General features: G+C 45.5%; 1 protein-coding gene across 1 annotated transcript in view; it reads right to left on the bottom strand.

The window, feature by feature from the left end:
* DYNC1H1 (dynein cytoplasmic 1 heavy chain 1) overlaps window positions 1–24,806 on the bottom strand; it is a 74,387-nt gene that overhangs the window by 13,806 nt on the left and 35,775 nt on the right. Inside the window, exons 27-54 of the mRNA XM_058567724.1 lie at window positions 24,150–24,432; window positions 23,798–23,898; window positions 22,989–23,148; window positions 21,601–21,844; window positions 21,244–21,427; window positions 20,747–20,959; window positions 19,711–19,949; window positions 19,353–19,509; window positions 16,925–17,152; window positions 16,186–16,416; window positions 15,759–15,899; window positions 15,292–15,525; window positions 14,997–15,203; window positions 14,785–14,906; window positions 14,136–14,301; window positions 12,822–12,985; window positions 10,329–10,458; window positions 8,681–8,814; window positions 8,062–8,176; window positions 7,799–7,960; window positions 7,495–7,709; window positions 7,188–7,392; window positions 5,884–6,057; window positions 5,655–5,774; window positions 5,316–5,436; window positions 1,527–1,722; window positions 566–683; window positions 265–480 (exon numbers count right to left, since the gene is read on the bottom strand). Coding sequence (XP_058423707.1) covers window positions 265–480; window positions 566–683; window positions 1,527–1,722; window positions 5,316–5,436; window positions 5,655–5,774; window positions 5,884–6,057; window positions 7,188–7,392; window positions 7,495–7,709; window positions 7,799–7,960; window positions 8,062–8,176; window positions 8,681–8,814; window positions 10,329–10,458; window positions 12,822–12,985; window positions 14,136–14,301; window positions 14,785–14,906; window positions 14,997–15,203; window positions 15,292–15,525; window positions 15,759–15,899; window positions 16,186–16,416; window positions 16,925–17,152; window positions 19,353–19,509; window positions 19,711–19,949; window positions 20,747–20,959; window positions 21,244–21,427; window positions 21,601–21,844; window positions 22,989–23,148; window positions 23,798–23,898; window positions 24,150–24,432 — 4,980 coding nt within the window. The remainder of the gene's footprint in view (window positions 1–264; window positions 481–565; window positions 684–1,526; window positions 1,723–5,315; window positions 5,437–5,654; window positions 5,775–5,883; window positions 6,058–7,187; window positions 7,393–7,494; window positions 7,710–7,798; window positions 7,961–8,061; window positions 8,177–8,680; window positions 8,815–10,328; window positions 10,459–12,821; window positions 12,986–14,135; window positions 14,302–14,784; window positions 14,907–14,996; window positions 15,204–15,291; window positions 15,526–15,758; window positions 15,900–16,185; window positions 16,417–16,924; window positions 17,153–19,352; window positions 19,510–19,710; window positions 19,950–20,746; window positions 20,960–21,243; window positions 21,428–21,600; window positions 21,845–22,988; window positions 23,149–23,797; window positions 23,899–24,149; window positions 24,433–24,806) is intronic.

Here is a 24,806-nt window from a genome sequence, read left to right as displayed (position 1 = left end):
GGGGTTCACTGGCTTTAAACTGCCCAGCTGGTTTCTATCTATCCTAATTAATGCCACTAAGTAAACACAGGAAGAATCATCAGGACCCTCTCAGACATTAAAGAGCGAATTAGCTGACATGAACATGGTACGTGCAGCACATGTTAACGTGTGTTAATCTTGGCTTCCACCACATGAGGCCAGCACCTCCTATTAAACAACGCTGAAAGAGAGAATTCCAGGGGAGTCAGCAGAAAGACTGCAGATGCCTGATGACGATCTTACTTTTGCTTCGACAGCGGCCAGGTCCGCTTTGATGGCCTGGGCCTCCGAGATCAGGACGGCGTACTCCTCCTTGTAGCGGGCGATGCTGGCTTCCAGATCCCGGATCATCTGCTCCACCTCGTTGGCCTTCTGCTGGTTGTCCTTGGCGTCATCCTCCAGCTTCTGCAGCTCATTGCGCAGAGGCTCCACTCGCTTTAACATGTCTGCATAGTTAAGCTGAGGAGGGCAAACGGGTAGCTGTTGTTTAAGAGGCCTGGACGAGAGGTCACCTCTCAGTGGGAGCTCCCAGCTGGCTAATTACCTGTGCGATTGCCCATTTGACCATAGGGCCGCAGGCCAGGGAAGCCCTGTTTACAATTTCATAATTGTAGCTTGGATTGGACATGTAGTTTTTCTTCATCTTCTCCCTTATGGCATCACTGCAAAAGAGAAACTGCATCTCTGAGCACATGTAGGGCAAAAGTAGAGAAGAGTGTTAGAAAGTCAACGTGTAAAGGCCAGTCCCATGTGTCGCCCCAGTGACTTCTGAGGACGAGCCAGACCGACCCTCGTTCTAGGTGACAGTGGACACTCTGCTGAGAAGGACTCTGACCTTCCCGCCCCTCGCCCCCTCCTGACAGGAGAGAGACTCCAGGGCCAGCTCTGTTGCAGCAAGGGGCTGCGTCCTCAGAGAACTCACAGCTGGCTGTGGGGACAGAACGGGATTCAGCTTGCCGGGGTTAAGGGATCAGAACACTACTGCCAGGAATGTGGGGAAGAAATCTGACTACTTCTGGGGCCGGCCCCGTGACTTAGCGGTTAGGTGCGTGCACTTCACTACTGGTGGCCCAGATTCGGATCCCGGGCGTGCACCAACACACCGCTTGTCTGGCCATGCTGAGGCGGCGTCCCACATACAGCAACTAGAAGGATATGCAACTATGACATACAACTATCTACTGGGGCTTTGGGGAGAAAAAGGGGAAAAAAAAAAGGAGGAGGATTGGCAATAGATGTTAGCTCAGGGCTGGTCTCCTGAGCAAAAAAAGAGGAGGATTGGCATGGATGTTAGCTCAGGGCTGATCTTCCTCACCAAAAACAAAAAAGAAAGAAAGAAATCTGACTACTTCTTTGAGTGGCAATGGCCTAGAAAGACATCCGTGTGACTAACAGAACGGACACTGCCTTCTGGCATACGACATGTCAGAGATGACAAGGCCATGAGAAAACAGGAAAACTTCTCCCCTCCTCAACAATGCCTCTCCCTTCTCGGCAGCGCTCACCTGATCTCCTCTGCAGAGAAGTTCACGATGGTGGGGATGAAGTTCTCCCGCATGATGATGGAGCGGATCTGCTTCCAGTCGGTGGTGCTCTCGCCCAGCAGCAGACAGATGGACTCGAGCGCCAGCTTCACGGCGGCAGGGGGGTTGGCCATGGAGCGCACCTCCACCAGGTGCTGCTTCTTGATCGACTTCACGGCTGCGCAGCAGCAGCAGCAGCAGCAGCGGGGGTTGGGGGTGGGAGGAAGACAGCAAGCTCAGTGAGCAGGGACCCAAACCACAGACACCGACTCCAATTAGAAAAGGGACAGCTGCTCAGAAGACCTAAGCGAATGTAGGATTTTCTGCCTTAAAACCCTCCAGAATAGCTTTCAAATAATTCTGAAGCTCTTACTGTACTAAGCCCAAACTGCAGCATCCCGTAAAAAGCAGGATATGACCTTTAAAAATGTCTCAGAAATCCTCATTAATTCCTTTACTTCCATAAAGATTAAAAATTTTTTAAAAATTTACTTGAGCATTTCTTTTATGTAATTTAAACAGACATTTTCAACCTGTCACAATTTAGAAGTTGTCTGACTGGCTGGGTGAAGATATGGAATTAGCAGTTCTAAAAAAAATGGCCAAGCCTTCCACAAGCTGAAATGTACAGTTTTCCAGGCTCAAGTTTTTTTTTTTTTTTTTTAAGATTTTATTTATTTATTTATTTATTTTCCCCCCAAAGCCCCAGTAGGTAGTTGTATGTCTCAGCTGCACATCCTTCTAGTTGCTGTATGTGGGACACGGCCTCAGCATGGCCGGAGAAGTGGTGCGTCGGTGCGCGCCCGGGATCCGAACCCGGGCCGCCAGCACCGGAGCGCGCGCACTTAACCGCTAAGCCACGGGGCCGGCCTGGCTCAAGTTTTATTAAAACACTTTTTAAGTAATTACTCAGCAAGTGAGAGCTAAATTAAATTCTTATCTAAATCCAACTCTGAATGAAAATCTACAGTTTGGATGGTGCATTTTACTTCATCTTGTGGTGTGATGTGAAAACTACACATAATTAGGTTATTTGAAACAAATTAAATGCTAATGGGCAGGAAGGGAGCACAGGGTTAACGCTACTCTTAATTACCATGTAAATTGCCAACTAAAATAGGGTGACAGGTTACATCCCTACTTCTATAGCATTTCACAGTGGAAAAGGAATAAGAAATGACTGCTACCAATACTTAAATTAGTAATCATTGGCCACGGCCAGAACACTATCAGAAATAACTACACTGGAGGGCAACACTGGACATTTCATAGTATTTCTGGGTGAAATTCAAGTCAGGAATTTATAAATAGAATATTTAAGTAATTATCACCAGATTTTTAAAAAACATCTATCGACATATAGCTTATTTTGTCAACTTCCTCTTATGAGCAGAGTTTCACTATGGTGAAAGCAGATTAGCTTTAGAGGAACTTTGCTTTAAGAGATAAAGGCACTCAAGCATTTAGAAAAGCCTTTAGATATTTACCAATACAGGCACACCTCAGAGATATTGTGGGTGTGGTTCCAGATCAGCACAATAAAGTAAGTATCACAATAAAGCTAGTCACAAGAATTCTTTGGTTTCCCACTGCGTATAAAAGTTATGTTTTAGGGGCTGGCCTGGGGGTGTAGTGGTTAAGTTTGCATGCTCCACTTCGGCAGCCTGAGGTTTGCAGGTTCCAATCCCGGGTGCAGACCTATGCACCGCCTGTCAAGCCATGCTGTGGCAGGCATCCCACGTATAAAGTGGAGGAAGGTGGGCAGGGATGTTAGCCCAGGGCCAGTCTTCCTCAGCAGAAAGAGGAGAATTGGCAGATGTTAGCTCAAGGCTAATCTTCCTCACCACACACACACACACACACACACACACACAAAAAACCCTTGAATGTCAAAAAAACTCCTTGATCCATGGGCTGCAGAATGGATGTTCTATTAGTAGGCATGAAAACAACATAAATCTCATTATACATCTCCATCAGAGCTCTTGAGCGACCAGACACTTTGTCAATGAGCAGTAATATTTTGAATCTTGTTTTTTGAGCAGTAGGTCTCAATAGTGGGTTTAAAATACTCAGTAAACCATGTTACAAACAGATGTGCTGGCATCCAGGCTTTGTTGTTCCACTTACAGAGCACAGGCAAAGGAGACTTAGCATAATCCTCAAGGGCCCTAGCATTTTCAGAATGGTAAATGAGCACTGGGCTTCACCAGCGGCATTAGCCCCTAAAAACAGAGTCAGCCTGTCCTCTGAAGCTTTGAAGCCAGGCACTGACTTCTCTTTAGCTATGAAAGTCCCAGATGGCATCTTCTTCCAATAGAAGGCTATTTTGTCTACATGAAAATCTGTTGTTGGGGCCGGCCCCGTGGCTTAGCGGTTAAGTGCGTGCGCTCCGCTGCTGGCGGCCGGGGTTCGGATCCCGGGCGCGCACCGACGCACCGCTTCTCTGGCCATGCTGAGGCCACGTCCCACATACAGCAACTAGAAGGATGTGCAGCTATGACATACAACTACCTACTGGGGCTTTGGGGGAAAAAAATAAATAAAAATTAAAAAAAAAAAAAATCTGTTGTTTAGTGTAGACTGTTGTTCGTTATCTTAGCTAGATCTTCTGGATAACTTGCTGCAGCTTCTACATCAGCACTTGCTGCTTCACCTTGCACTTCTATGTTATGGAGACGTTCACAGAATTGAAGAGAGTTAGGGCCGTGCTCTGGAGTAGGCTTTGGCTTAAGGGAATGTTGTGGCTGGTTTGATCTTCTATCTAGACCACCAAAACTTTCTCCACGTCAGCAATAAGGCTATTTTGCCTTTTTATCATCCCTCTGTTCACAGGAGTAGCAATTCTAATTTTCTTCAAGAACTTTTCCTTTGCATCCACACCTTGGCTAACTGCTCGACACAGGAGGCCCAGCTTTTGGCCTTTCTTGGCTTTTGACAGGCTTTCCTCACTGAGCCTAATCATCTCTATCTTTCGATATAAAGTGAGAGATGGGCGACTCTTCCTTTCACTTGAAGACTTAGAGGCCGTTGTAGGGTTATTAATTGGCCTAACTTCAATATCGTTGTGTCTCAGAAAATAGGGAGGCCCCAGAGAGGGACAGAGACGGGGAACAGCTACTTGGTGGCACAGTCAGAACACAACACGTATCAATTAAACCCATTGTCCTGTATGGGGCTGGAGTGTGGCACCCAAACACAATTACAGTAGTGACATCAGACCCCTGATCACAGAGCACCATAACAAATATAATAATAACGAAAAACCCTGAAATAATGAAAAACTTTGAAATATTGTGTCACTGAAAACGTGACAGAGAAATGAAGTGAGCAAATGCTGTTGGAAAAATGGCTCTGATAGACTTGCTTGATGCAGGGTTGCCAAAAACTTTCAATTTGTAAAAAATGCAATACAGTTATGTGCCACACAATGACATTTTGGTCAACAACGGACAGCATATCTGATGGTGGTCTCATAAGATAAGTACCATATAGCCTAGGTGTATAGTAGGCTATACCATCTAGGTTTGTGTAGGTTCACACATCGATGATATCAACTAATGATGCATTTCTCAGAATGTATCCCCGTTGTTAAGCAACACATGACCATATTTGTGAAGTGCAATAAAACAAGGTATGCCCGTAAAGCTTTTGGAAACAGACACAACTGCAACCTTTGAGGGAAGCCCATGTTCAGTCCTCTAAACTCTACAGTAATGTGTAGGGAGAGCATCCTTTCTAGAAAGCCAGGCCTCTGATGTATTTACATACCATTCTGGGCCTCAATGACAGCAGGCTCCACCTTGTCAAGATCTTCTTTGACGCTCATTTGTTTGTCTGCAATTACTTCCTGCTGCTTATGCAGCTGTTCCTGAATTTCTTGGCTCATAACCTACAAAGGAAGGACGGTTTAGCTACGGGTTAGGCATTGGTTAATTTGCTGACTGAATCCTAAAACACTCCTCACCCCACCCCAAACACATACACACAAACCTCACCACTAACCCGTTAAACCCTAAAACGCATCTCAGACTAAACTTCCTACTCTCTCATTAGAGGCTGGAAACGCCCAGCCCACACAGGCCACAGCTCTGAAATAAAAAGAAGCACCTTTTTCTTTTCGGCCTCCTGTTGGTCTTTCACCATCTTTTTCAGCTTGTCGTTGGCCGCCGCATTCTTTACCTCCAGCTCTTGGCTCTTTATCCTCAAGTCACGACGCAGCTCTTCTACCTAAAGAACAAAAACCACATTAGGAAAATAGAAACATGTAGAAATCACCTCAGAAGGGGTCCTCGCTCCAGTGCACTCCCAGTAAACGCAGCTTACGCCTGTGATGTACCTGGTCGACTGTCTCCTTGATTTTTCTGAGCCCAACGTTCAAATGCATCTGCTGCTCCTCCAGCTCGCTTCGCTTCTCATGGAACAGGTTGGCGTAATGATTAATGAAGTCCAGGTAGTGGCGAGGCGTGATGGCCATCGTTCTGCCTCCTCGCTTTGCCAGCCGAGCATTAGCCTTTTAGAAAATCAAGTTAAATCTTTTCACTTCTCAAGATGTTCTCTGTGATTTAACCTCAAGAAACTCTCTAATTGTTCTGCCTGTTGGACCACAGTGTGACAGGGTCCTGAGACCCAGTCCTCAGGAGTCACGACACTCGAGTTGGGGTCTTAGTTCAGCCTCTTACGAGATCTCAAGAAGCTCCTTAAACCTCTAAACTTTCTCCTCAAACTTCTCCAAGATGAGGAAGGCGATTATGGCAACCTCAGAGGAGTACTTCCCAGGAAAAGGCTCCACAGACTGGTAATTACTATGAAATGTTAGTTACGCCTCCTCTACCTTCTCCTGGTTGGATACCAAAGCAAGACACAGCACTAGCAAGAGACAGGCAAGGCAGCACAGCTGCTCTGGTCCCCTCAGGCTAAAGGGAGACGTCTGAAGCAGGGCAGTGAGAGAGGAGAGCACCACAGGAAGCCAGGGCTGGGCTACACTGTGAGGCCTGCAGGTGTGGTGGGGGTGGTAGGGCACCCACAAGATGGAACGCCTACAAACTCAGGGTGGTTGTTACAAAGCTTTTCAGGTGAGAGCTGACTGGACTCTTCTATTAGAGTCTGAAGCAAGGGTCAGCAAACCACGGCCAGCAGGTCAAATCCTTCCACCGCATGTTTCTGAGAATGAAGTTTTAGTGGTGCATAGCCACACTCACTGGTTTCCGTATGGACTAAGGAGGCTTCTGCACTACAATGGCAGAGCCGAGTGGTTGTGCCAGAGACCTGTCTGGCCCACAAAGCCTGAAACGTTTACTATCTGGGCCTTTACAGAAAAAGTGTGCTGGCCCCTGGTCTGGAGGAGAGAACAAGGGCTTGGACACAGGGGTAGTGAGAAGAGAGAAGCAGAGAAGAACGCTTCACAGAGGTGGGATCATGGGGCAGTAAAAGGGTTAGAGGACTCCAGAAGGTGCAGCCCATGACAAGAAGGATGAGATGTCATAACAGGTAAGGACACAGGCGAGAAACAGAGACCTCCCTTGCAGGTGATGGAATAGTGTCAAGTATGAAGTACCTTAGGGTCTACTGTTGCATCGGTTTAGTTTTATGTTAGGACGATGGCTAGTTTTGCTTTTTCCATGATCTCAAAACTGAACCCACCTGGTGAAGAGTCTGATGAACAAACACACAGCTATTTACAATAGCTTCCCGATGTGACGGTGGCTGCGGTAGTTTGTCATACACAACTGGCATGTAATCAGGCACAATATAATTCGGCTTCTCCAGGTCCATTTTACTTGTGAATTCTTTGCCAACTTGATACAGTGCTTCTGTGGACCAGTCCCCAAACCAATTCAACACACACCTGGAAAAGATGGCCATATCTCAAAACAGCTACCAAGAGCCGGGTTTGCCCTTTAGAAGGAAACCAGCTGTTCTGACCAGGGCTGAGCGGTGATCAGTGCACCTGTTGAAAAGTGCCGGGGAGGTGGCTGCGCGGTCCTTGAGTCCCTCCGAGGACGGGTTCATGGTGAAGACAACGTGGAGGTTGCGGATGACCTGGCTCGTGAACCATTTATACAGCTCCTCGTGTGAGTCCAGCATCAAGCCCTCCTTCTGGGCCCCCTCTTTACACTGGGTCATCAAGGTAGCATACTCATCTCCTTCAAAGAGACCGGGAACCTAGGAAATAAAACAGCACGATGACTGATTGGTCCTCATAACACGACACCAGGTAAAATGCAACACAACACAACGTGTCACTTAATTACCTCTCCATTGGCCAGAAGGGTATTCATTCGCTCCAGGAATCCAGAGTCTAATACATTGGACTCATCCATTATAAATGCTATCTTTTCATTTTTACAGCCAGAACGTCTCAACACTGTCCGGAGATCTTCATCAAAGTCTTCCCCTGTGTACTTCCTATGGACCTACAGAAGCAGTTGGCAGGTTAGGTACCTTCTCATTCAAGGAGTTATGTGCAAGAATCAAGAATCCATTGTTGGGATTAAGAGGCTACGATCAGACCCACCTTAATCTGATACACACTCAGACCATTCATCCAGGCCACAAAACGGGACAGGGTGGTTTTTCCCGCTCCACTGACACCAATCAGAAGCAAGTGGCCTTGAGGTTGACGGAATATTCTGAAACATTAACATAAAGGATAAATTTTAAGGCTTTTATGCTCCATTCCCCTTTTGACCCTCACGTGCCAAACTTTTTTAGGATTTTATCTACAACATTTTGAATGTGTTTTAACTTGAATTTGTACATTAAATGTTTGTTGAGCAACTGTTATTTGCCAGGTCCAGTGGGGATGCAAAGATCAATAAGACATGGTCCTGTCTCCAGACGCTCAGATGACAGGAGGGAGACAGACTCAATTCTAATAGGAAGTTGAAAGGCTGTAACCACCATAGCTGTAAAGTGCTAGGAGGAACAGAATGAAGTTCTGCTTAGAGGAAAGTCCAGGACAGTGAAACTGGACTCAGAAAGAAGAGAAGGGGGAGTCGCTTGGCAGAGAAGGCTGAGGAGGAGGTAGAGGCAGGTCAGTTGGGAACAGCATGAGGCCTGGCATGAGCCCCCACCCCACATTAAGTCAAGAGCAGTTTAGGAGAGTGGTGAGGCTGTAACAACAGAAAGCCCACCGGTCAATCCTGAGCACGTGGTCTAACACTTCATTAAACAGGACCAGAGGAACATCAAGTTCTTCTTCATAGAAGACTTTCAGCCTAGCTTTGACATAATCTCTTAACTCTTCTTGGTCTACTGGGATGTAATCCTGTAAAAAACAGGTAAGACCCAAATTACTAAGAAGAAATCATCTTAATTATTATACCAAAGTTAATTATATTTCCATATACTAAGAAACTGTTAAAAATGCATTAAAAGAAAATATGATTTACAACACATCAACAAAAATGTAAGTTAACTAGGACTGGATGTAAAAACATGTAAAATCTTTATAGAGAAAATCAAACTTCACTGACAGACATCACAGAAGACCTAAATAAATGAAGAGATATACCAGGATCATTGAGAGAAAAATGCACTATTGTAAAAACACCAGTTCCATCCAAACTGACATCTAGAATCAATGTAATCCCAGTCGCTATCTCAACAGTGGAGGGTGGTGGTTGTTTAGTGCAACTTGACAAGCCAATTCTAAATTTCATTTGGAAGACGAAAGGGCCAAGAATGGTCAAGATCCCCCTAAGGAAGAATCAGGTGTGAGGGCCTACCTACCAGATAGACTTATTACTGTCATCAGGACCATGTGGTTTTAGCACAGGAAGCAACAAACAGATCAATGGAACAGTACAGAGCTCCAAAATAGACCCATGTGTACAGGGTGACACTGCAGAGCAAAGGGTTATCCAATAAACAGTGCTGGGACGACGCATGTCCACAGGACAAAAACTGAAAATGGACCGTAGCTCACTCTATACACAAATTTAATTACAGATGGATTAAGGGTTTAAGTGATACATCGTTAAGAAAGTTTATTCTTCAAATTATAAAGAGAGTGAAAAGACAAGTCACTGGGAGAAGATACTGCCTACAAATGAAAAAGAATTGATATCTAGAGTCTAGAAATAAATAGAATATTCTAGCAATACTGAACCTACCTACCTTGCTATTTCTTGCTTCTGTGCATTTGCTTCTGTCAGGTCCTTGGCCTGGCATGCCCTTCCTGACACTCGTTCCTGAAAAAGGTCTACGAACCACTTTAAGACCCAACACAAGGGTCAGCTCTACCACAGATCTCTCCCCAGACTGACTCTCTCCCATCTGTCTTTCTCCTATTAAACTGAACTCCTGCATGAGAAGCGCCTACTGAATGAAATGCACATTGAGAGAGCAACTTACTAAAATACCCTACTCTATTTTTCAGAGAAAAGAACAACTCATAGCTATTCTGGAAATATCAGCTTTGTTTAGTATTTTAGTAAATGAAACATTTTCACACAAATTATTCACAATTGCCCTGTTTTTAGTGAGGAAAGTGAAAGCAAAGACTTCTTTCACAGCAAACACTGAAGCCACATCTTCTGCTCGTTGGAAAGGCAACGCTCTTGTAGCAACCATCTCACAGAAGAAAGAAACACACAGGTGGCAGCCAGCCAGAGCCACCTCCTGGGATTTTCTACCCTAAATTATCAGAGGCTGCAAATAAGCAGGGCATCGTGCCTATTTACAGTGTACTTCAAGACAAAGACATTTTTGATTAGAAGATAATTCTAACTAAAAAGACAGAAGAAAGGAAGTATTTCTAAAACGACGTAAATTCGTTACCTTTGACAACCAGTTGCTATACAGGATGGGCCGGCTCATTGCCTTCTCTTTGTCTATGTTAGGGAAGTGCTTCAGAGCTACCATGTCGATGTTCTCATCCGTCCAGCGCCTCTCCTCATCTTCTACGAGTCTGTTGGAAGAAGAGCACATATCTACCTGAGTCTAGACAGAGGCCTCGGTGAGAAAATACCAGGTTCTGTAGATGTTGTGGGCTCCTCCAAGGGCTGGAATTAGTCTTCACTAGAAATTTTCATTTTCTACAAATGGAAGAACCTAAGAATCTGAACTCAAGATGGCTTAAGCGATCTGAAATTTTGATATTAAATATAAAACCCCTCAGAACTAGGGCACCACTACATTTTTAAAAATTCCTCTAAAAATGTTTAATTACACTGAGTTTTGATTCTAGTGCCTAAGCTTGCTTAATATAATAAATGCTCCCAATATCATGGGGGCATTAAGGGAACAGAAATAAGGAAAATAAGAAAAAGCTGTGGGCTGGCCCCGTGGCTTAGCGGTTAAGTGCGTGCGCTCTGCTGCTGGTGGCCCGGGTTCGGATCCCGGGCGCGCACCGACGCACCGCTTCTCCGGCCGTGCTGAGGCCACGTCCCACATACAGCAACTAGAAGGATGTGCAGCTATGACATACAACTATCTACTGGGGCTTTGGGAGGAAAAATAAATAAATAAATAAATAAAATTATATATATATTAAAAAAAGCTGCAATGTGTACAGCCTTGGCATCACAGGGGTTATTAAAAAAACCACAAAGCAAGCAGGGGAGACTGTAACTGTCCTTACAGGTGTGGGGGTACCTTTGAGAAGCTGAATATATGGAATACTTAGCAGGCGACCAGGGGAAGGTCCAGTGAAAGCATGCCATGTAGCTACTGCAGCCAGTCAGAATTTAAAAGCACAGTTGCTATTGCTACATTTGAACCTAAACAAAATTATCTCTGGTTATTTTGTAAAAGCTGTGAAAATTATATTGCAGTTCAATTTTTTTTTTATTTTAATTAAAAAAGGGAGAGTGAAGGTAGCTCACGTAACAACAAAGACGACATTTTTAAGGTGACAGAACTGCAATACAAGAGAGAAAAACAGGGCTGCCAGGGCTGCCGTGCTCTTCACTCTGCCTTGGTCAGCTCATCTCCTTCACTGGCTCTTCGTGAGGCAGCCCTGTGGAACCCCAGAACTTCAAGGAGCCTGTTTGAAAAGCAGTGATCTACAACGATGCAATATTCCGAGACTCCTTGAAAGCATGGATAAGAAAAGCTGTTGCGGGCAGGAATAACTGGTCCGGGGGGATAACTGCCAAACGCTGAAGGATTTCTTGGTCTGGAGGGAATCAGCTGCCTTGGGTTCTCCCAGGGGAGTAACTACTAATTAACTACCCACTACCCACAAGTAACTACCAACTACCCACAACTGAGCCTACGAGTGGCCAGAGGGGCTTGTCCTGCTGGGACTGTGTCCTCTGGTGATGGGCCCCAGGGGCTCAGAGGACCTGCCCTGCCACCGGAGTCCTGCACCCCTACTTTTACTCTGCTCTGAGTAACCTGGTTCATGGGCAGGACGTTCCCCCAAATAATGTGCAACAAGAAACTGTGGTGCTGCAGTAAATGGTAAATCAGTTAAGATATCTTGTTTATTAGAAGTTTAGAGTTAAAGCAACACATATTTAGCTTTTTATCACTAACCTGAGTCTAAAGGACTGCAGTACTAAACTATATAAAATTAAAAATAAAAGAGAAGGAAATAAAAAATAACAGGGCAGGGGCTAGGAAGATTATGAATTTATTATAAGACAAAGATTGTACTGAACTATAAAGAATGTAAGAAAAGGGTCAATAATCTTCAAGACTCCTTGAAAAATAAAAAGACTCAACTTTTTATGAGACTTACTGTGACTCAAACCACAAAACCTTCTGCGATCAATGCTGATCACTACCACTGTTAGTAATTCTTTCCCTTAAGTCCTGGTCACTTAACTAGAAAAACTGAAAACTTACAAGGCAAGACTTGATACCCGTGGCCAACAATTAAAAGAGAAAACCAGTCCCAGAGACACAGCTGCATATCCTTTGATGAGAATGAAGACCGAGGATAAGGAAGAGGAGTGCTGATTATGGCAACCACACACGAGGTACTTGCAGGAAGGCATTTTAGTTCACCAGTGAACTACGTGCTTTGACAAGGTCATTACAGGGAACTACCTTGTGTGGTGCCCACTCGACAGTTAAAGAGGTTAACTGAAGTGCCTTGCCGAGGTCACACGGAACCAGTGGTGGGCAGTCACAGCACACGGAGACCCCCTTATATTGGGGGTGGCTATGATCAATTCCCAGATGCAAGGCTGCCCCCACCGCCTCCGCTCCCATCACCAGCTCAGCCTGGCTCACCCTTGGGCAGGCCAGCCTCGCACAGACCATAAGTGGGAAAGTCGTAAGAACTCAAAGTTCTTACAGAGCTAACCGGATCCTTGGCTTTACCTGTCTTGGAAGAGACGGAGGGCTTCGTGTGCCCAAATCCGAATGAGGCCTTCCACAGGCAGAGTCTCCAGAGGTCTCAGTGCCTCAAAGATACCTCGCACCCACCTAGTCATTTCACGGGGTGAATAGATGTAGTGGGGTTGGGTGTCCTGAGTGAATCTCTCCTGTGGGATTCAGAAAAATGCAAGTTACGTGTGAATATTTTTAGACACAAAAAGTGGTTAAAAGGTCAAATGCTGTATAACATTTTTATTTTAAAAATGAAGAATCTAGACCCTGGAATATTTAAGAATGAATTAGTAAATAATGTTGGAACAACTGGACATCTGTCCAGAACAAAGTTAGATCCAAGTTGCTCACTTTATGTTGAAATGAATTATATTTAAAGATCTAAATGTTTAAAAAAATGAAACTACAAAAAAATTCTTTTGAAAATACTTTAAAAAATGTAATTCCTAAGTTGAGGGAAAGCCTTCCTAAGCATGATTTCAAAAGCAGAAATAATTAAAGAAAAAGAAGATTTACAATTGATAACATTAAAAGTTCTGTAGGAAAAAATCTGTAATTATACAAAGTCAAAAGCAAATTATGAAGGGGTGCATTTATATATGGTGACTGACAATAATGTACAACTGGAATCTCACAATGTTATAAACTATTATGACATCAATAAAAAAAATAGTCTCAAGTCAAAAAAAAAGCAAAATAAACACCATGGAAAAGATTTGCAATATTTAACAGGCAAGCACTCATAAAGCACTACGAGTAAGACAGATTATCAATGGAAAATCAGCAATTCTCTTACATCACCTCTTGTTAAAGGGGTAATATGAGAAGGCTTCAAAAAGAAATGCAAATTAAAACCATGAGGGCACTTCTGTTCATCCAGTGGGCAAAGACCTTTTTAAATAAATTTTTAAAAATGTTCATGAGGGGATGGGGAAAGAGGCATTGCTGGTGGGAGTGTAACTGGTCCAGTCCCCTGAGAGCAGTCTGGCAACACGGAGTCACTACAAATGTTGCAGAATAATAATTACATACATGCACATGTTTGTATTGTTAAAAGTGTACATCTGCTTTTAGAAACTGCATAGTATAGTCCCAATTTCATAAAGGAAATTAATATATGTAATGTGTACAGACAAGGACGGCAAGAGTAAGCATGAAAATGCTCACAGTTGCAGTACCTGGGTAGGAGAATGATTTGATGACAGACTTTGGGGAGAGTCTCTTGACTCAACAGGAGCTCTGGATAAAGCTCAATCTTTTAACAGAGTTCTTCAGTTACTAAAGGAGCAGAGAGATCCTGCGTACCTGAGACATGGTATAGAACTCCACCATCGCAGCAGTGAGCGGCTCTGCATATGTGCGCAGGGATGGAATGAGCCTCAGCATAGCGCGGTTGAAGGTGCCGTAAATCTGCGTCAGGGAGGCAGGTCCCGGGTAATCCACATACACAACAGGCACATGGCGCAAGAACCTGGGCGGAGACAGCCCAGCTCAGCAGCTCTAGGTGAGGAGCAGAGTGCCGAGGGGAAAGCCACCCTGTCCTGGGCATGGACCTGAAGTGGATTCCTAAATCACCTAGACAGGCTTCACATCACAGTTAACTGAAACCACACACACACTGCTCGAGTTTGGGTCTGATACATAATAGCAGATGCAAAAAACTGGAGAAAGAATCAAGCAAAGATGGGAAAATGATTCAGGCTTACTTCAGTCTCGTCTTGGCCCTAGAGACAGGTCTGGGGCAGTTCACTACTGCCCCGGAAGTCAATGCTTTTATGTTTAAGTGTGTTTCCTAGTACTACCGCACAGTGCAAGGAACCCAGGAGGGAGCCTATGATAAGAAGTATTTTGTTACCTTTGTAAAATTAAGATCAGATTTTGTTGTGTTATGTTTAAAGTGATCCCGGCACTGGTGTGTGGGTAAGGCCAGTGAAGTCTACAGAGCTGCCATTACCTGTGAGAGAGGGGCTTTCTTCCAGGGTCAGTGGGCGGATTACAAGCCCCGACAAACTGGATTCTCTCCAGCTTCACCCAGGTTTGATCTGAGGTACGGTAAAAGCCTCCATGCTCCACCATCTGAGGAAAGCAGGAGCGTAACACGTTAGGAGCATAATGTAAACAAGAAATGCTGAGAGAGTGAGGGGGGACTTGTGGCTATAAACGAACCTGTCTGATGAAGGATATGACCCTCTGTGTCCCGTATTTATCCATGTCTGGCAAGTTGATTTCATCACAGAACAATACCAGCCACTTTCCAAGCTGAACAGGAGCCAAAACGACCCCGTTGGGTGTGCGTCTGTACTCACAATAGTGATCAAAAGTCTTCAGCAGGAGCTCCGGAGTGGTAGCACTCGAGAAGTTAAGACCCACAACCTTTAGACAAGAAACAAATGAAGTATGGCAAGACCAATCCCGTATTTTAACACCAAAAGGCCTGCAGCCCACCTCCTGGCCTCTTTACCTCCATGTCGGGCAAGGCCCGGAGGGCGCTGAAGAGCGTCATGGTCTTGCCGGACCCGGGAGGGCCACACAAGACCAGCGGTTTGTGCTCGGCCAGCCAGGTGTACAAGAGGGCTTCGTGGCGGACTGTGTCCAGAGTTGGCACAACGACGTCAGGGGCTGCCACCTTGTGCGTCTCCACTTCAATCTGAGGCACCTTGGCCTGCCATGGCGACCACTCTCCGCTGATGGACACCTATACACGGAGACAGGGTGCAGGTCACCCTGGGACCCATGAGCCTCCTCACTTACATACAAATCAGAGCTTTTGGGTTAGTCTGCATTCCTTACACTGCATAAAACTAGAAGGACAAAATCTTTCTAGGAAATGGAAAGATTAAGTGAAAGTGCACAGTGAGGCTGTTCCAGGATGAACTGAACCAAGGTGGCAAGAATCAAGGAGGAAGCCTGCGACCTCCACACACTTACTTCATAGTCAATAATAGGTATGTTGGGTGCAGCGGGCAGCGGCACAGTCGTGATTCTCCTGATGTATTCACCCAGCTCTGCTCTCATTTTCAGCCGACTGTCTCCAGACAGGGACCAGAGAATGGCATAAACCAGATACCGCTATTGAAAGGAAGTAAAATCTCGTTTTTTATAAAATTTCAACAACGACAATAAAAGAAAGACATTTATAGCATTGTTAACCTTACAGAGAGCAGCTCCTAGCATTCTTGGATCGTGGATGCCATCTGCACCTTTCCCAGCCCCTCATGAAAGCCTGACCCTCTTCCCAGGGAAGAGGACACACCCAAGTGGGCACACCGTTTTAGGAGGTTCACGGACCCCGAGGCCACCCGTGGACCAGCGCCCCAGTAAGCTCTGCTTCCCTGCAGTGCAGGCACTTCCTGACCTGAATGTAGCGCTCCAGCTGCTCGATCTGCATGGGGAAGTCAGGGTGGTTGGCATTGTACTGGGCCACGTTCCGGCAAGCCTGGTGCAGCATGGAGAAGAGCGAGCCCAGGCAGCGGAGACGGGTCAGGTCCATGATGTGCTCCAGCTTGAAGGCGTGCTCCAGGGCCTTGGTGACCAGGCCATTGGACGTGAAGTATGGCTGCATGATTGTTGCTGCATCCCTTTGAATCTACAAGAGGGAGTAAATGACGCTTAATTATCATTTCAAAAAGCCTGGAGATTTTCATCTATTCTAAATGAGGCCCAGGAGAGGGTCGCATGACCTCTGAGAAATAATTTTGTGGATTGGAAAAATGAAGAATGAAGCTTCAATGACCAATCCTTATTCCTTCATCCTGGTGGTTCTCAAAAATCATGCTTCCTAGGATCACTGGTTTTCACCATTGAAATGGAAAAGGGCAGTCTCTCATCACCTTGCAGAGAAAAGTAAGATAACAAAGAATTCCTTAAATTTTCCCACGCACGTCTTAACGTTGGCAGCTGCAGCTGCTGGGCTTCCTTAGAAGCTGGTCTAAGACAACACTGATTATGTAAACCTCTAGTGAGTGCTTGACTTCAACTGTGAGGAGTGACCATCCATGAACACGGCTTCCCAACACTCAACGCATGTGAAGGTGCCAGCATCCTCAGGTGCTGATCTGTGGCCCCACTCCGTGGAGTGGCGACGGCCCATGTACCTGCAGCATTGGGGAAGCAGCCTCTTCTCCCTCGTCTTCTTTGCCCTTGCGCCGACGCTGGGCCTCGTCCTCCCCCTCATCCAGGGGGATGCTGCGCAGCCTGGCCAGGAAGTTGTTGAAGATCATGTCCGTGCTCAGCACATCCTCACTAAACCAGACCATGCCGCAGCGCGACACCGTGGCCAGGGTAGCATATTTCAAGTCCTGTACTTCAAACATTATTCGCACCTTGAGAGAAAACATCAAGCAGATTTAATGAGTTAGGTTTGGTAGAAACGTGGATGTTAAAATTCTTTTACCTATACCTGTATATACATTGAAAGGGTGATTTAAATCTAATTTTTCTGCACTTACTTTAAAAGCAAAATATCTTCAATTTGCATCACTCTGCAACATCCACCAACCTCTCTCCGCAAGAATTTGGGCAGGAAAAGTGGGTGTAGTGGGAGAAGAGCAGGTGAGACCATGAGACGAGCTCTCGGTGGGACAGAAGCAACAGCTCCCTTGAAGGGGGCATCAGCAGTGAACACGCACCCGGCGCTTATCCTGGGCCAGGTGCTGTTGCATGTGCCCGTGCCTGAACCCACACAATCCTCACACCACCCCTGGAGGTAGGCATGCAGTGTCTCCATTTTACAGTTGGGGTTGGGTACCCTGTCCAGGTCCCATTGCCAGTAGATGGTGGGGCTGAGATTTAAACCAGAGGGTCTGATTCCAGAGCCTTAACCTCGGTGCTAACAAGCCTCACAAGATCAATCTTCTTCAGACAAGTTAGAATCTACTGGATAATGAGCTACAAGGAAAGAACCTCACAAGTCAAATCAAGACATGAGTCTGAGTGAGCGCACATTTTCAGACAGGCACTAAGCACCATGGCTGGTTTCTGAAGTGACAACGACCACCAATGCTGATCCTTTGTGATAAAGGCTCAAGTTCACCAGCTGCTCAGGCCAGAAGCCTTGGAGTCATGCTCGACTCCTCCTTCCTCTCACACCCACCCCTAGTCCATCAGCAAATCCCATCAGCACACGCTTTAAATTACACCCACCACTCAGCCACTTCTCAGCACTTCCCCTGCCGCCAACTCCTCCAACCTACCCCCACAGCTGGGATGCCACAGACTACAAATGGTCCCCTTGCTCCCACTCTGCCCTCTTCAACTACTCTCCAAACAACAGCCAGAGGGATTTTTTTTTTTTAAAGATGTTTTAAATTTTTATTTATGTTATTTTTTTCCCCCAAAGCCCCAGTAGATAGTTGTATGTCATAGCTGCACATCCCTCTAGTTGCTGTATGTGGGACGCGGCCTCAGCATGGCCGGACAAGTGGTGCATCGGTGTGCGCCCAGGATCCGAATCCGGGCCGCCAGCAGCGGAGCGTGCGCACTTAACCGCTAAGCCACAGGGCCGGCCCCAGGATTTTTGTAAACAAACATGCTACATCGCCCTTGAGCCAGACTCTCCCATGGCTCCTGACTTGCCCAGGGGGCCAGGTCTAGGCCTCAGAATGACCCCCAGGTCCGCCCTCATCTGGCCCCCATTTCCTCCCTACTCTCACCCCGACTTTTCTCCCCTAGTTCTCTCTCCACACCAGCCAATGCCCCTGCTCTCCTCGCACACACTGGGCACACTCAGACGAACCTCCTGCTATCTGTCCCTCCACCTAGGATGCCCAGAAGCCCAGAGGGTTTACTCCTTCATTCCCCCCGAATCTCTGCTAAAACCACCACCTTCTCAATGAAGCCTACGGGACCCCTTTTCTGACAGTGCAACCTCCACCTCTCACCAACATCAACGGCTCTCTTCCAGCTCATTTTCTCCTTAGCACCATCACCATTTATCTTGTTTGTCTGTCTTCCACATCAGACGTAAGTCCCAGGAGAGCAAACACTTTGTCTACTTTGTTCACTGCTGTATCTTCAGCATCTAGAACACGGTCCAGCACGTGACAGTACTCCAAAAACGGTGGGTCAAAGTACGAATGCAAATCCATGCCAGACCTGCTCACGTTTCCCGATCTGTTAGGTGGTATGTACAGGACCTGTACCAGATGCTCATTTCCAAGGGACAGCCTTGAAAGCTTCCATATCTAAATTCCTCACCCTGTCACTTCCCTGATGTATAATAACTTCAGAAATCCTAACTACAACCCTTACAGGGTTGTAGGAGGGTTAATGAGAATTACGGAGTGTGCTTAATAGCTAATAAATAGTGTAAAGTTATTAATAAGTCCCATGAAAATATTTCTCACTGGCCATAGGAATAGAAAAAAATTTAGTAAATAGAGACTCTGACTTTGAAAATTATTTACACAACTGACTGCTACTCTATGGAAACTGGAACCTCACCTCCAGAGCTGTACTTCGCTAGCACATGAATTTCAGTTAGAACAGAATATTAACCCATGACACACAAAGAAGGCTATTTACATTGGGGGGAAGGCTGAGGCGCTCTCCATTTGGCAGAGTTAGGAGCTTGTTGTCATCCAGCACTGAGTTCAAGTTCTCAACCCACTCAGGATCCACATCGCCGTCAAAGACAATCCACTGGCGCTTCTGCAGCTCGCCTCTCACGTTGTCTATGATCCTGGTTTGGAAGGATTTTAAAAGAGCTGTTGACTACCTCAAGATTTTAAGATTAAAAATGCTCACTCTATAATGGTTTCTCAAGTGAATTTTTAATTTGTTCAGACTTTAGCTGGAAAAATAACACATACTGTTGTTATAAGTACAGAGTAGCTAGGTCCCATATTCGCTGGAATGCAAACACTGATCAAAGTGAACTTACTTTCTCAGAACATGTGTGAACAGCCCATCTGTCCATTCCCTGGTGTTGGGGTCCAGGGTTCCGTAGAGGTGGTCTTTGCTGATGGCCTTGGGGTCAATGATATGGGCCACACCTTCCACACCCTCAAGCCTCTCCAAAGCCTTCAGAAGAACACGCCAGGCCATGCTCTTCCCACTTCCCGAAGGCCCCACCATCATCAGGCCGTGGTTGATCTGGGTGATCTGATAGAGCTGGAGAACCTGCAGTGCCAGAGAGACCAGCATCATAACCATTCAGGGAAAGACCAGGGAAGGCTCTTCAGCCACTTTTCATGTCAACAAGCAAGAAACGTGTTCTATGAAATCTTAAAGGCTAGTACAAGAAATTTTTAACCAGAGAGACATTACACAGGCCATATCTACCATAATATTTCAAGAAAGGTTTTAACTAAACTGTAGGGAGTTCTTTGATAATTCAGGAAGGCTGGGAGGCAGAGTAACAGGAGACGCTTACCAAGCTACCTCAACATAAGATTCCCTCCAAGGAGAGGAGAGACCAAATGGATGAGCCATTTGTTTAATCCAGTTACAGCATCTCTCAGGCTCAGTATACACCACTTGTATAAATAATAAACTTTGTCTTAAATGAATCTCACAGAGGAAGGAAAGAAAAGAAGCCAATATAGAATGTAAATCTTGTATTGATTAGCAGATTTATGTTGCTAACCTATGGTACTGGAAAAGTTTTGTAGATAGAACTTTTACAAGCATAATCATTTTCTATTATAATCCCATCTTTAGTTAGCATTTTCAGAGAATGAGCTGTACCACATAAGTGAACTGTTCAGGTAAGTTTTGCTATCTCTACACTTAAGTTAAGAAAAAATTCAAATAGGCCTTGGGGCAAATCTTCATAAACCAGATGATGCACCTCCCTGGCCTTCGTGGAACGATTTCCATCAAACGTGGTTCCCCCCATTGGCCCACGTCCATTATTACTGCACACTGCAGCCAGCAGGGTCTGTGAGGGCGCCAGCCAACAGAACAATCCAAGGTACCTTTTCAACCCACGTTCCACCAACTTCTTCTCCATCTCCATATGTCAGATACATCTCCTGGCACACTTTCTTTAGCTCTTCTCGAAGTGCCGTCATTTCACCCCGGTGGTACTGGACTCCAGGGAACACATCCGACAAGAGACTGAAGAGCAGCGGGATGTCTTCTGCCACCAGCTTTGGCACCATCGTCTCACAGACGCTCTGTATCAGAATCTACATGGGGAAAAAATCCTGAGCTCTGAGGGGCAGGGCACCCGACTCACACATTCACCGCTCTATTTCCAGAAGGTATATGATACATGACTGTTAAGTGAACAAAGAGTGTGATTCAGCACTGTCCCACATTCACTCACTCAATTTACTGTGTAAATGTAGTCTCTTCTATTCATTCCAGTACATGTGAATCGCAACGAACTCTCCAGTCATGACTTAAATGTTGAAAAGGCAAATTTAAATAATGTTTAAGGTTTGACTGATTAAAAAACATCTGTACAAACCTCTTGTTCAGGTAGATTTTCTGCAATTTCTCCTTCATCAACTGCTTCACCTCGTTCTTCTTTCTCCCTCTTTATCTTCTGAATTCTCTCCCTCTTCACGTTACCAGCACTTACCAGCACACTCTTCAGAGCTCGAAGACCAAAGTCATAATGGCTTTGAGAAGAGAGCTGCTCATCACATAGCCTAGAAAGGAAAAGGTTTTCTTTAAAAAGAGTACACTTCAAGCAACAAGAGCATGTGTCAAGACATCAGAGATGGAAACTCTGAAAGATGTGCCATAATTACAGACATACACTCTAAATGGCACATTTAACACACGCTAGAAACATGACCACGAATAACCCTAAGTCACTCACTTAAAGAACGGGACGATTTTGTTGGCAAGAACTTCGGCAGTGCGGAAGCCCTGTGAGTACAGCATGACCTGGGCAATCAGCTGCCGGTCGGGCTTGGTCATGGCCAAGCTCCGGAACAGCTTCTTCAAGTTGTCTGGAAGGTTCGACCTGCCTGCGTAGCCAGGGTTCATGGTGATGAAGATGGCCATGTCTGGGCTCACCTTGACTTGTTTGTTTAGCAGCTCACAAGTAATGGGGGCAGAGGCTGAAAACCAGACGATGGTGTTAAGACTCATCACGTTCAAAAACCATTCTAAAATCTCCCTAAAATTACAAAGCACTCATTTTCACGCCAACCTCGTAAGCCCAGGACTGCAGGGAGCTGCTCTCTGGCCTTTCTGCAGGCACTCCCCAGGCACGTGTATCCACCCTGACCGGGCAGGCCCCTTTTCATACACCTTACTTACACAAAAGCTGTCAGAATGTGGAACAGAATAGGAACAAACATCCTATTTGTGCAATATTGTGCGTCACAAGGTCAACGCAAGAATAGAAATGCAGTCCAACAATAGTTGCATAAATAGAAACCAATGTTGTGACACAACTGATTGGCTTAGATCATAAGAATTACCCTTTCCTAGGACCATCCCAAAACAAACAAACCCCTCTGCAACTCTGAACCACTTAGGGATAAAGTGTGTTTACTCCATAAGACAACATCAAGCACACGGGTAATTGCTTTCTTTGAGACTCCTTTTGTTTTTAGGAAGTCTGGCAAGTTGTTTGGTGAGACAAGTTACTACTATTATGGAATAAAAAGGAACATTATGAGTTCAACTGTGCACATAACCTATCCACCATCGATGTATCTACTTCCTCCAGCACCCCCCTCTGCCACCACCTCACAAGCCTGGGCTTTGTGTGGAACAAGGTGGGTGAAGCAGCCCTTGGAGCCTCTCAGAACAGGTACTGCTGTTGTGACAGAGGGCTCATTCCCAAAGCTCCACGGTAGAACACTCTACTCTGGCCACACAGGTGGCTCGGAAGGCTGGCTCTCTGGGGAGGAAAAGGGGAGCACCAAGGGCCCACACCAGCCCAAACAATGCATGGCAGACATGGCAGGAGGGAGCACAGAAGCATAAGGGAGCACAGGGACTCTAGTCTACCTGAGGAAGGACTGCTCAGGTTGGGGCTGCTCCAGGACGAGGAGTGAAAATTGCTGATGCAGTATTATCCTGGGTCTTACCTTCCATCTTCAATCACAACTCACCACCCTGCCTGCAACAGTGAGTCCTGGGAGCTAAATTAAGTTCTTGCTCATTTCTAATCAAAGAGGCGGCAAATCAGGCCACAGTGGAATTTCCCTCCCTGTCCTCTAAATAACTTTTAAAGAAAAAGAGAAGTCTTACTCTTATCATAGTTGGGGTTGGAATGCTCGCGCAGCGCTTCCTGAATGCACTGCACCTGCTGGGACACGGCTGAGAGCATCCGCTCCTCCAGGCGGTTGAACTCGTCAAAGCAACCCCACGCACCCACTTGGCAAAGCCCCACAAAGATTCGTCCCATCGCCTGAAATGGAAAGAAAGAAGGAAGCTAAAAACTACCCGCCTCAGTGCTGGCTTGACAGGGCTCAAATCCTGGCAATCTGTCTGACCTTGGGCAAATCACATCTCGAAACCCACGTCTCCTCATCTTTGAAGTGGGAATAATACCACCTCCCCCTCAAGGTGCTTGTGAAGGTGAAATAAGATTCCCAGGTGAGATGAGCGGCCTAGCGCCTAGATGCAGCAAGTACTTCATAAACAATAGGAATTATTAGCGGACAGATGTATCATACTTTTTCCTCCTTTGCCAATGAAATCCTAATGACAAAGCTGTTATTTTTCTTCTATGGCTTTTTCTTGATTTAAAAAAACCTTTTCCATAACATTTATTTATTCCCAGACCCAGGCACTATTTCTTTAAGAAACTGCCCTTTAAGAAAAATGATGTTACACTAGAGAGCTAACTTTGAAAATAGGAAGCTCAAGTCAACGTCAAAGCACATATGCTGGCTACCTCACACAGTTCAGAATAACACCCGTCCCTAAAGGTCTCAGAAGGCCAGATGAACCACACTGAGCTACTGGGCCAGCGGCTTTCAGAGGTGCAAGAACCATCTTCCCAACCTGACCCTCTCAGGCCATTAGATTTTAGTGGATCCTGCAAAGCTTCTCACCTGGAAATCAAAGGTTTCATCACAGTTGAAAACTAAAACAAAGCGTCCAAGCTGATGGCCAAGAGCTTTGACAGACTCGGTCTTCCCAGTCCCAGCAGGCCCTAGTATTTGAAGAAAAGTAACTGAGTACTTGAGTCATTACTCAATTAGGAACATATCTTCAGCTTTAAGAGAATTATAAAAAGCAATTTGTTTATAAAATCAAAGTGGATGTAATAAATGCAAACAATTTCGAAGTAAATTAGAATGTAGTAGCCATGTAATTAAAAAATATATTTAAATCATTCACTTAATTTTTAAAAATTACATTTACTCTCTGATTCCATCTGTCCAGGTTTGTGGAGTAACTCACCGAATGGGGACCCCCCCAGCCTGGCCTCCAAGGCTTGTGTCATTGTCAAATAGCAGCGGTCGGTGAGGGGGGTCTGGACCAGCTTGTCCTGCACACCGAGGTACTCAAAGCCATAGTTAAATTTGGCATTTGCCATTTGAATTGACAATTGCTGCAACACGTCAGTTTGCTTAGGGTCAAAGTAAAATCGCATCTGGCTCAGCCATTCAAAAGATTTGGCATTGTCAATCTTGCTTTTGATCAAGGACCTCGTAACATCTCTCTGGTGAACTAACTCTGTAATCTGAAAAAAAAGTCACTTTCAGAGTTCATCCTAAACTCAAGTAATACAGTGCAGTCTCTAGGTGTGTGGATTATTTGGTAGACTTAAATTGAGGTTCTAGGTCCAGTTCCAGTGGCTTTTAGAAAATACTCGAAAACGCAAATTCACTTTTAAAAATGTTATTCATGCAATGCGATTAAATAGAATTAAGAGCTGCAGCAAAAACAAAAGAAACAACAAACAAAAGTAAAAAGTTTCACTTTAAGTAAAAACTCTGCAACTAGCATAAAACGTGACAGGAGAACAGGTGTCTCCGTCTTAACAGTCTATCTCCTGCACACTGGGGCGCAAAGCCCAGTAACAAGCAATACTGGCTCAGAGCCATGCCGAGCAAG

The sequence above is a fragment of the Diceros bicornis genome, chromosome 24 (assembly GCF_020826845.1).
Source record: "Diceros bicornis minor isolate mBicDic1 chromosome 24, mDicBic1.mat.cur, whole genome shotgun sequence".
Taxonomy (NCBI): Eukaryota; Metazoa; Chordata; class Mammalia; order Perissodactyla; family Rhinocerotidae; genus Diceros; species Diceros bicornis.
The sequence above is the reverse complement of the archived record's forward strand: the minus strand, read 5'-3'. Positions and strand labels throughout refer to the sequence as shown.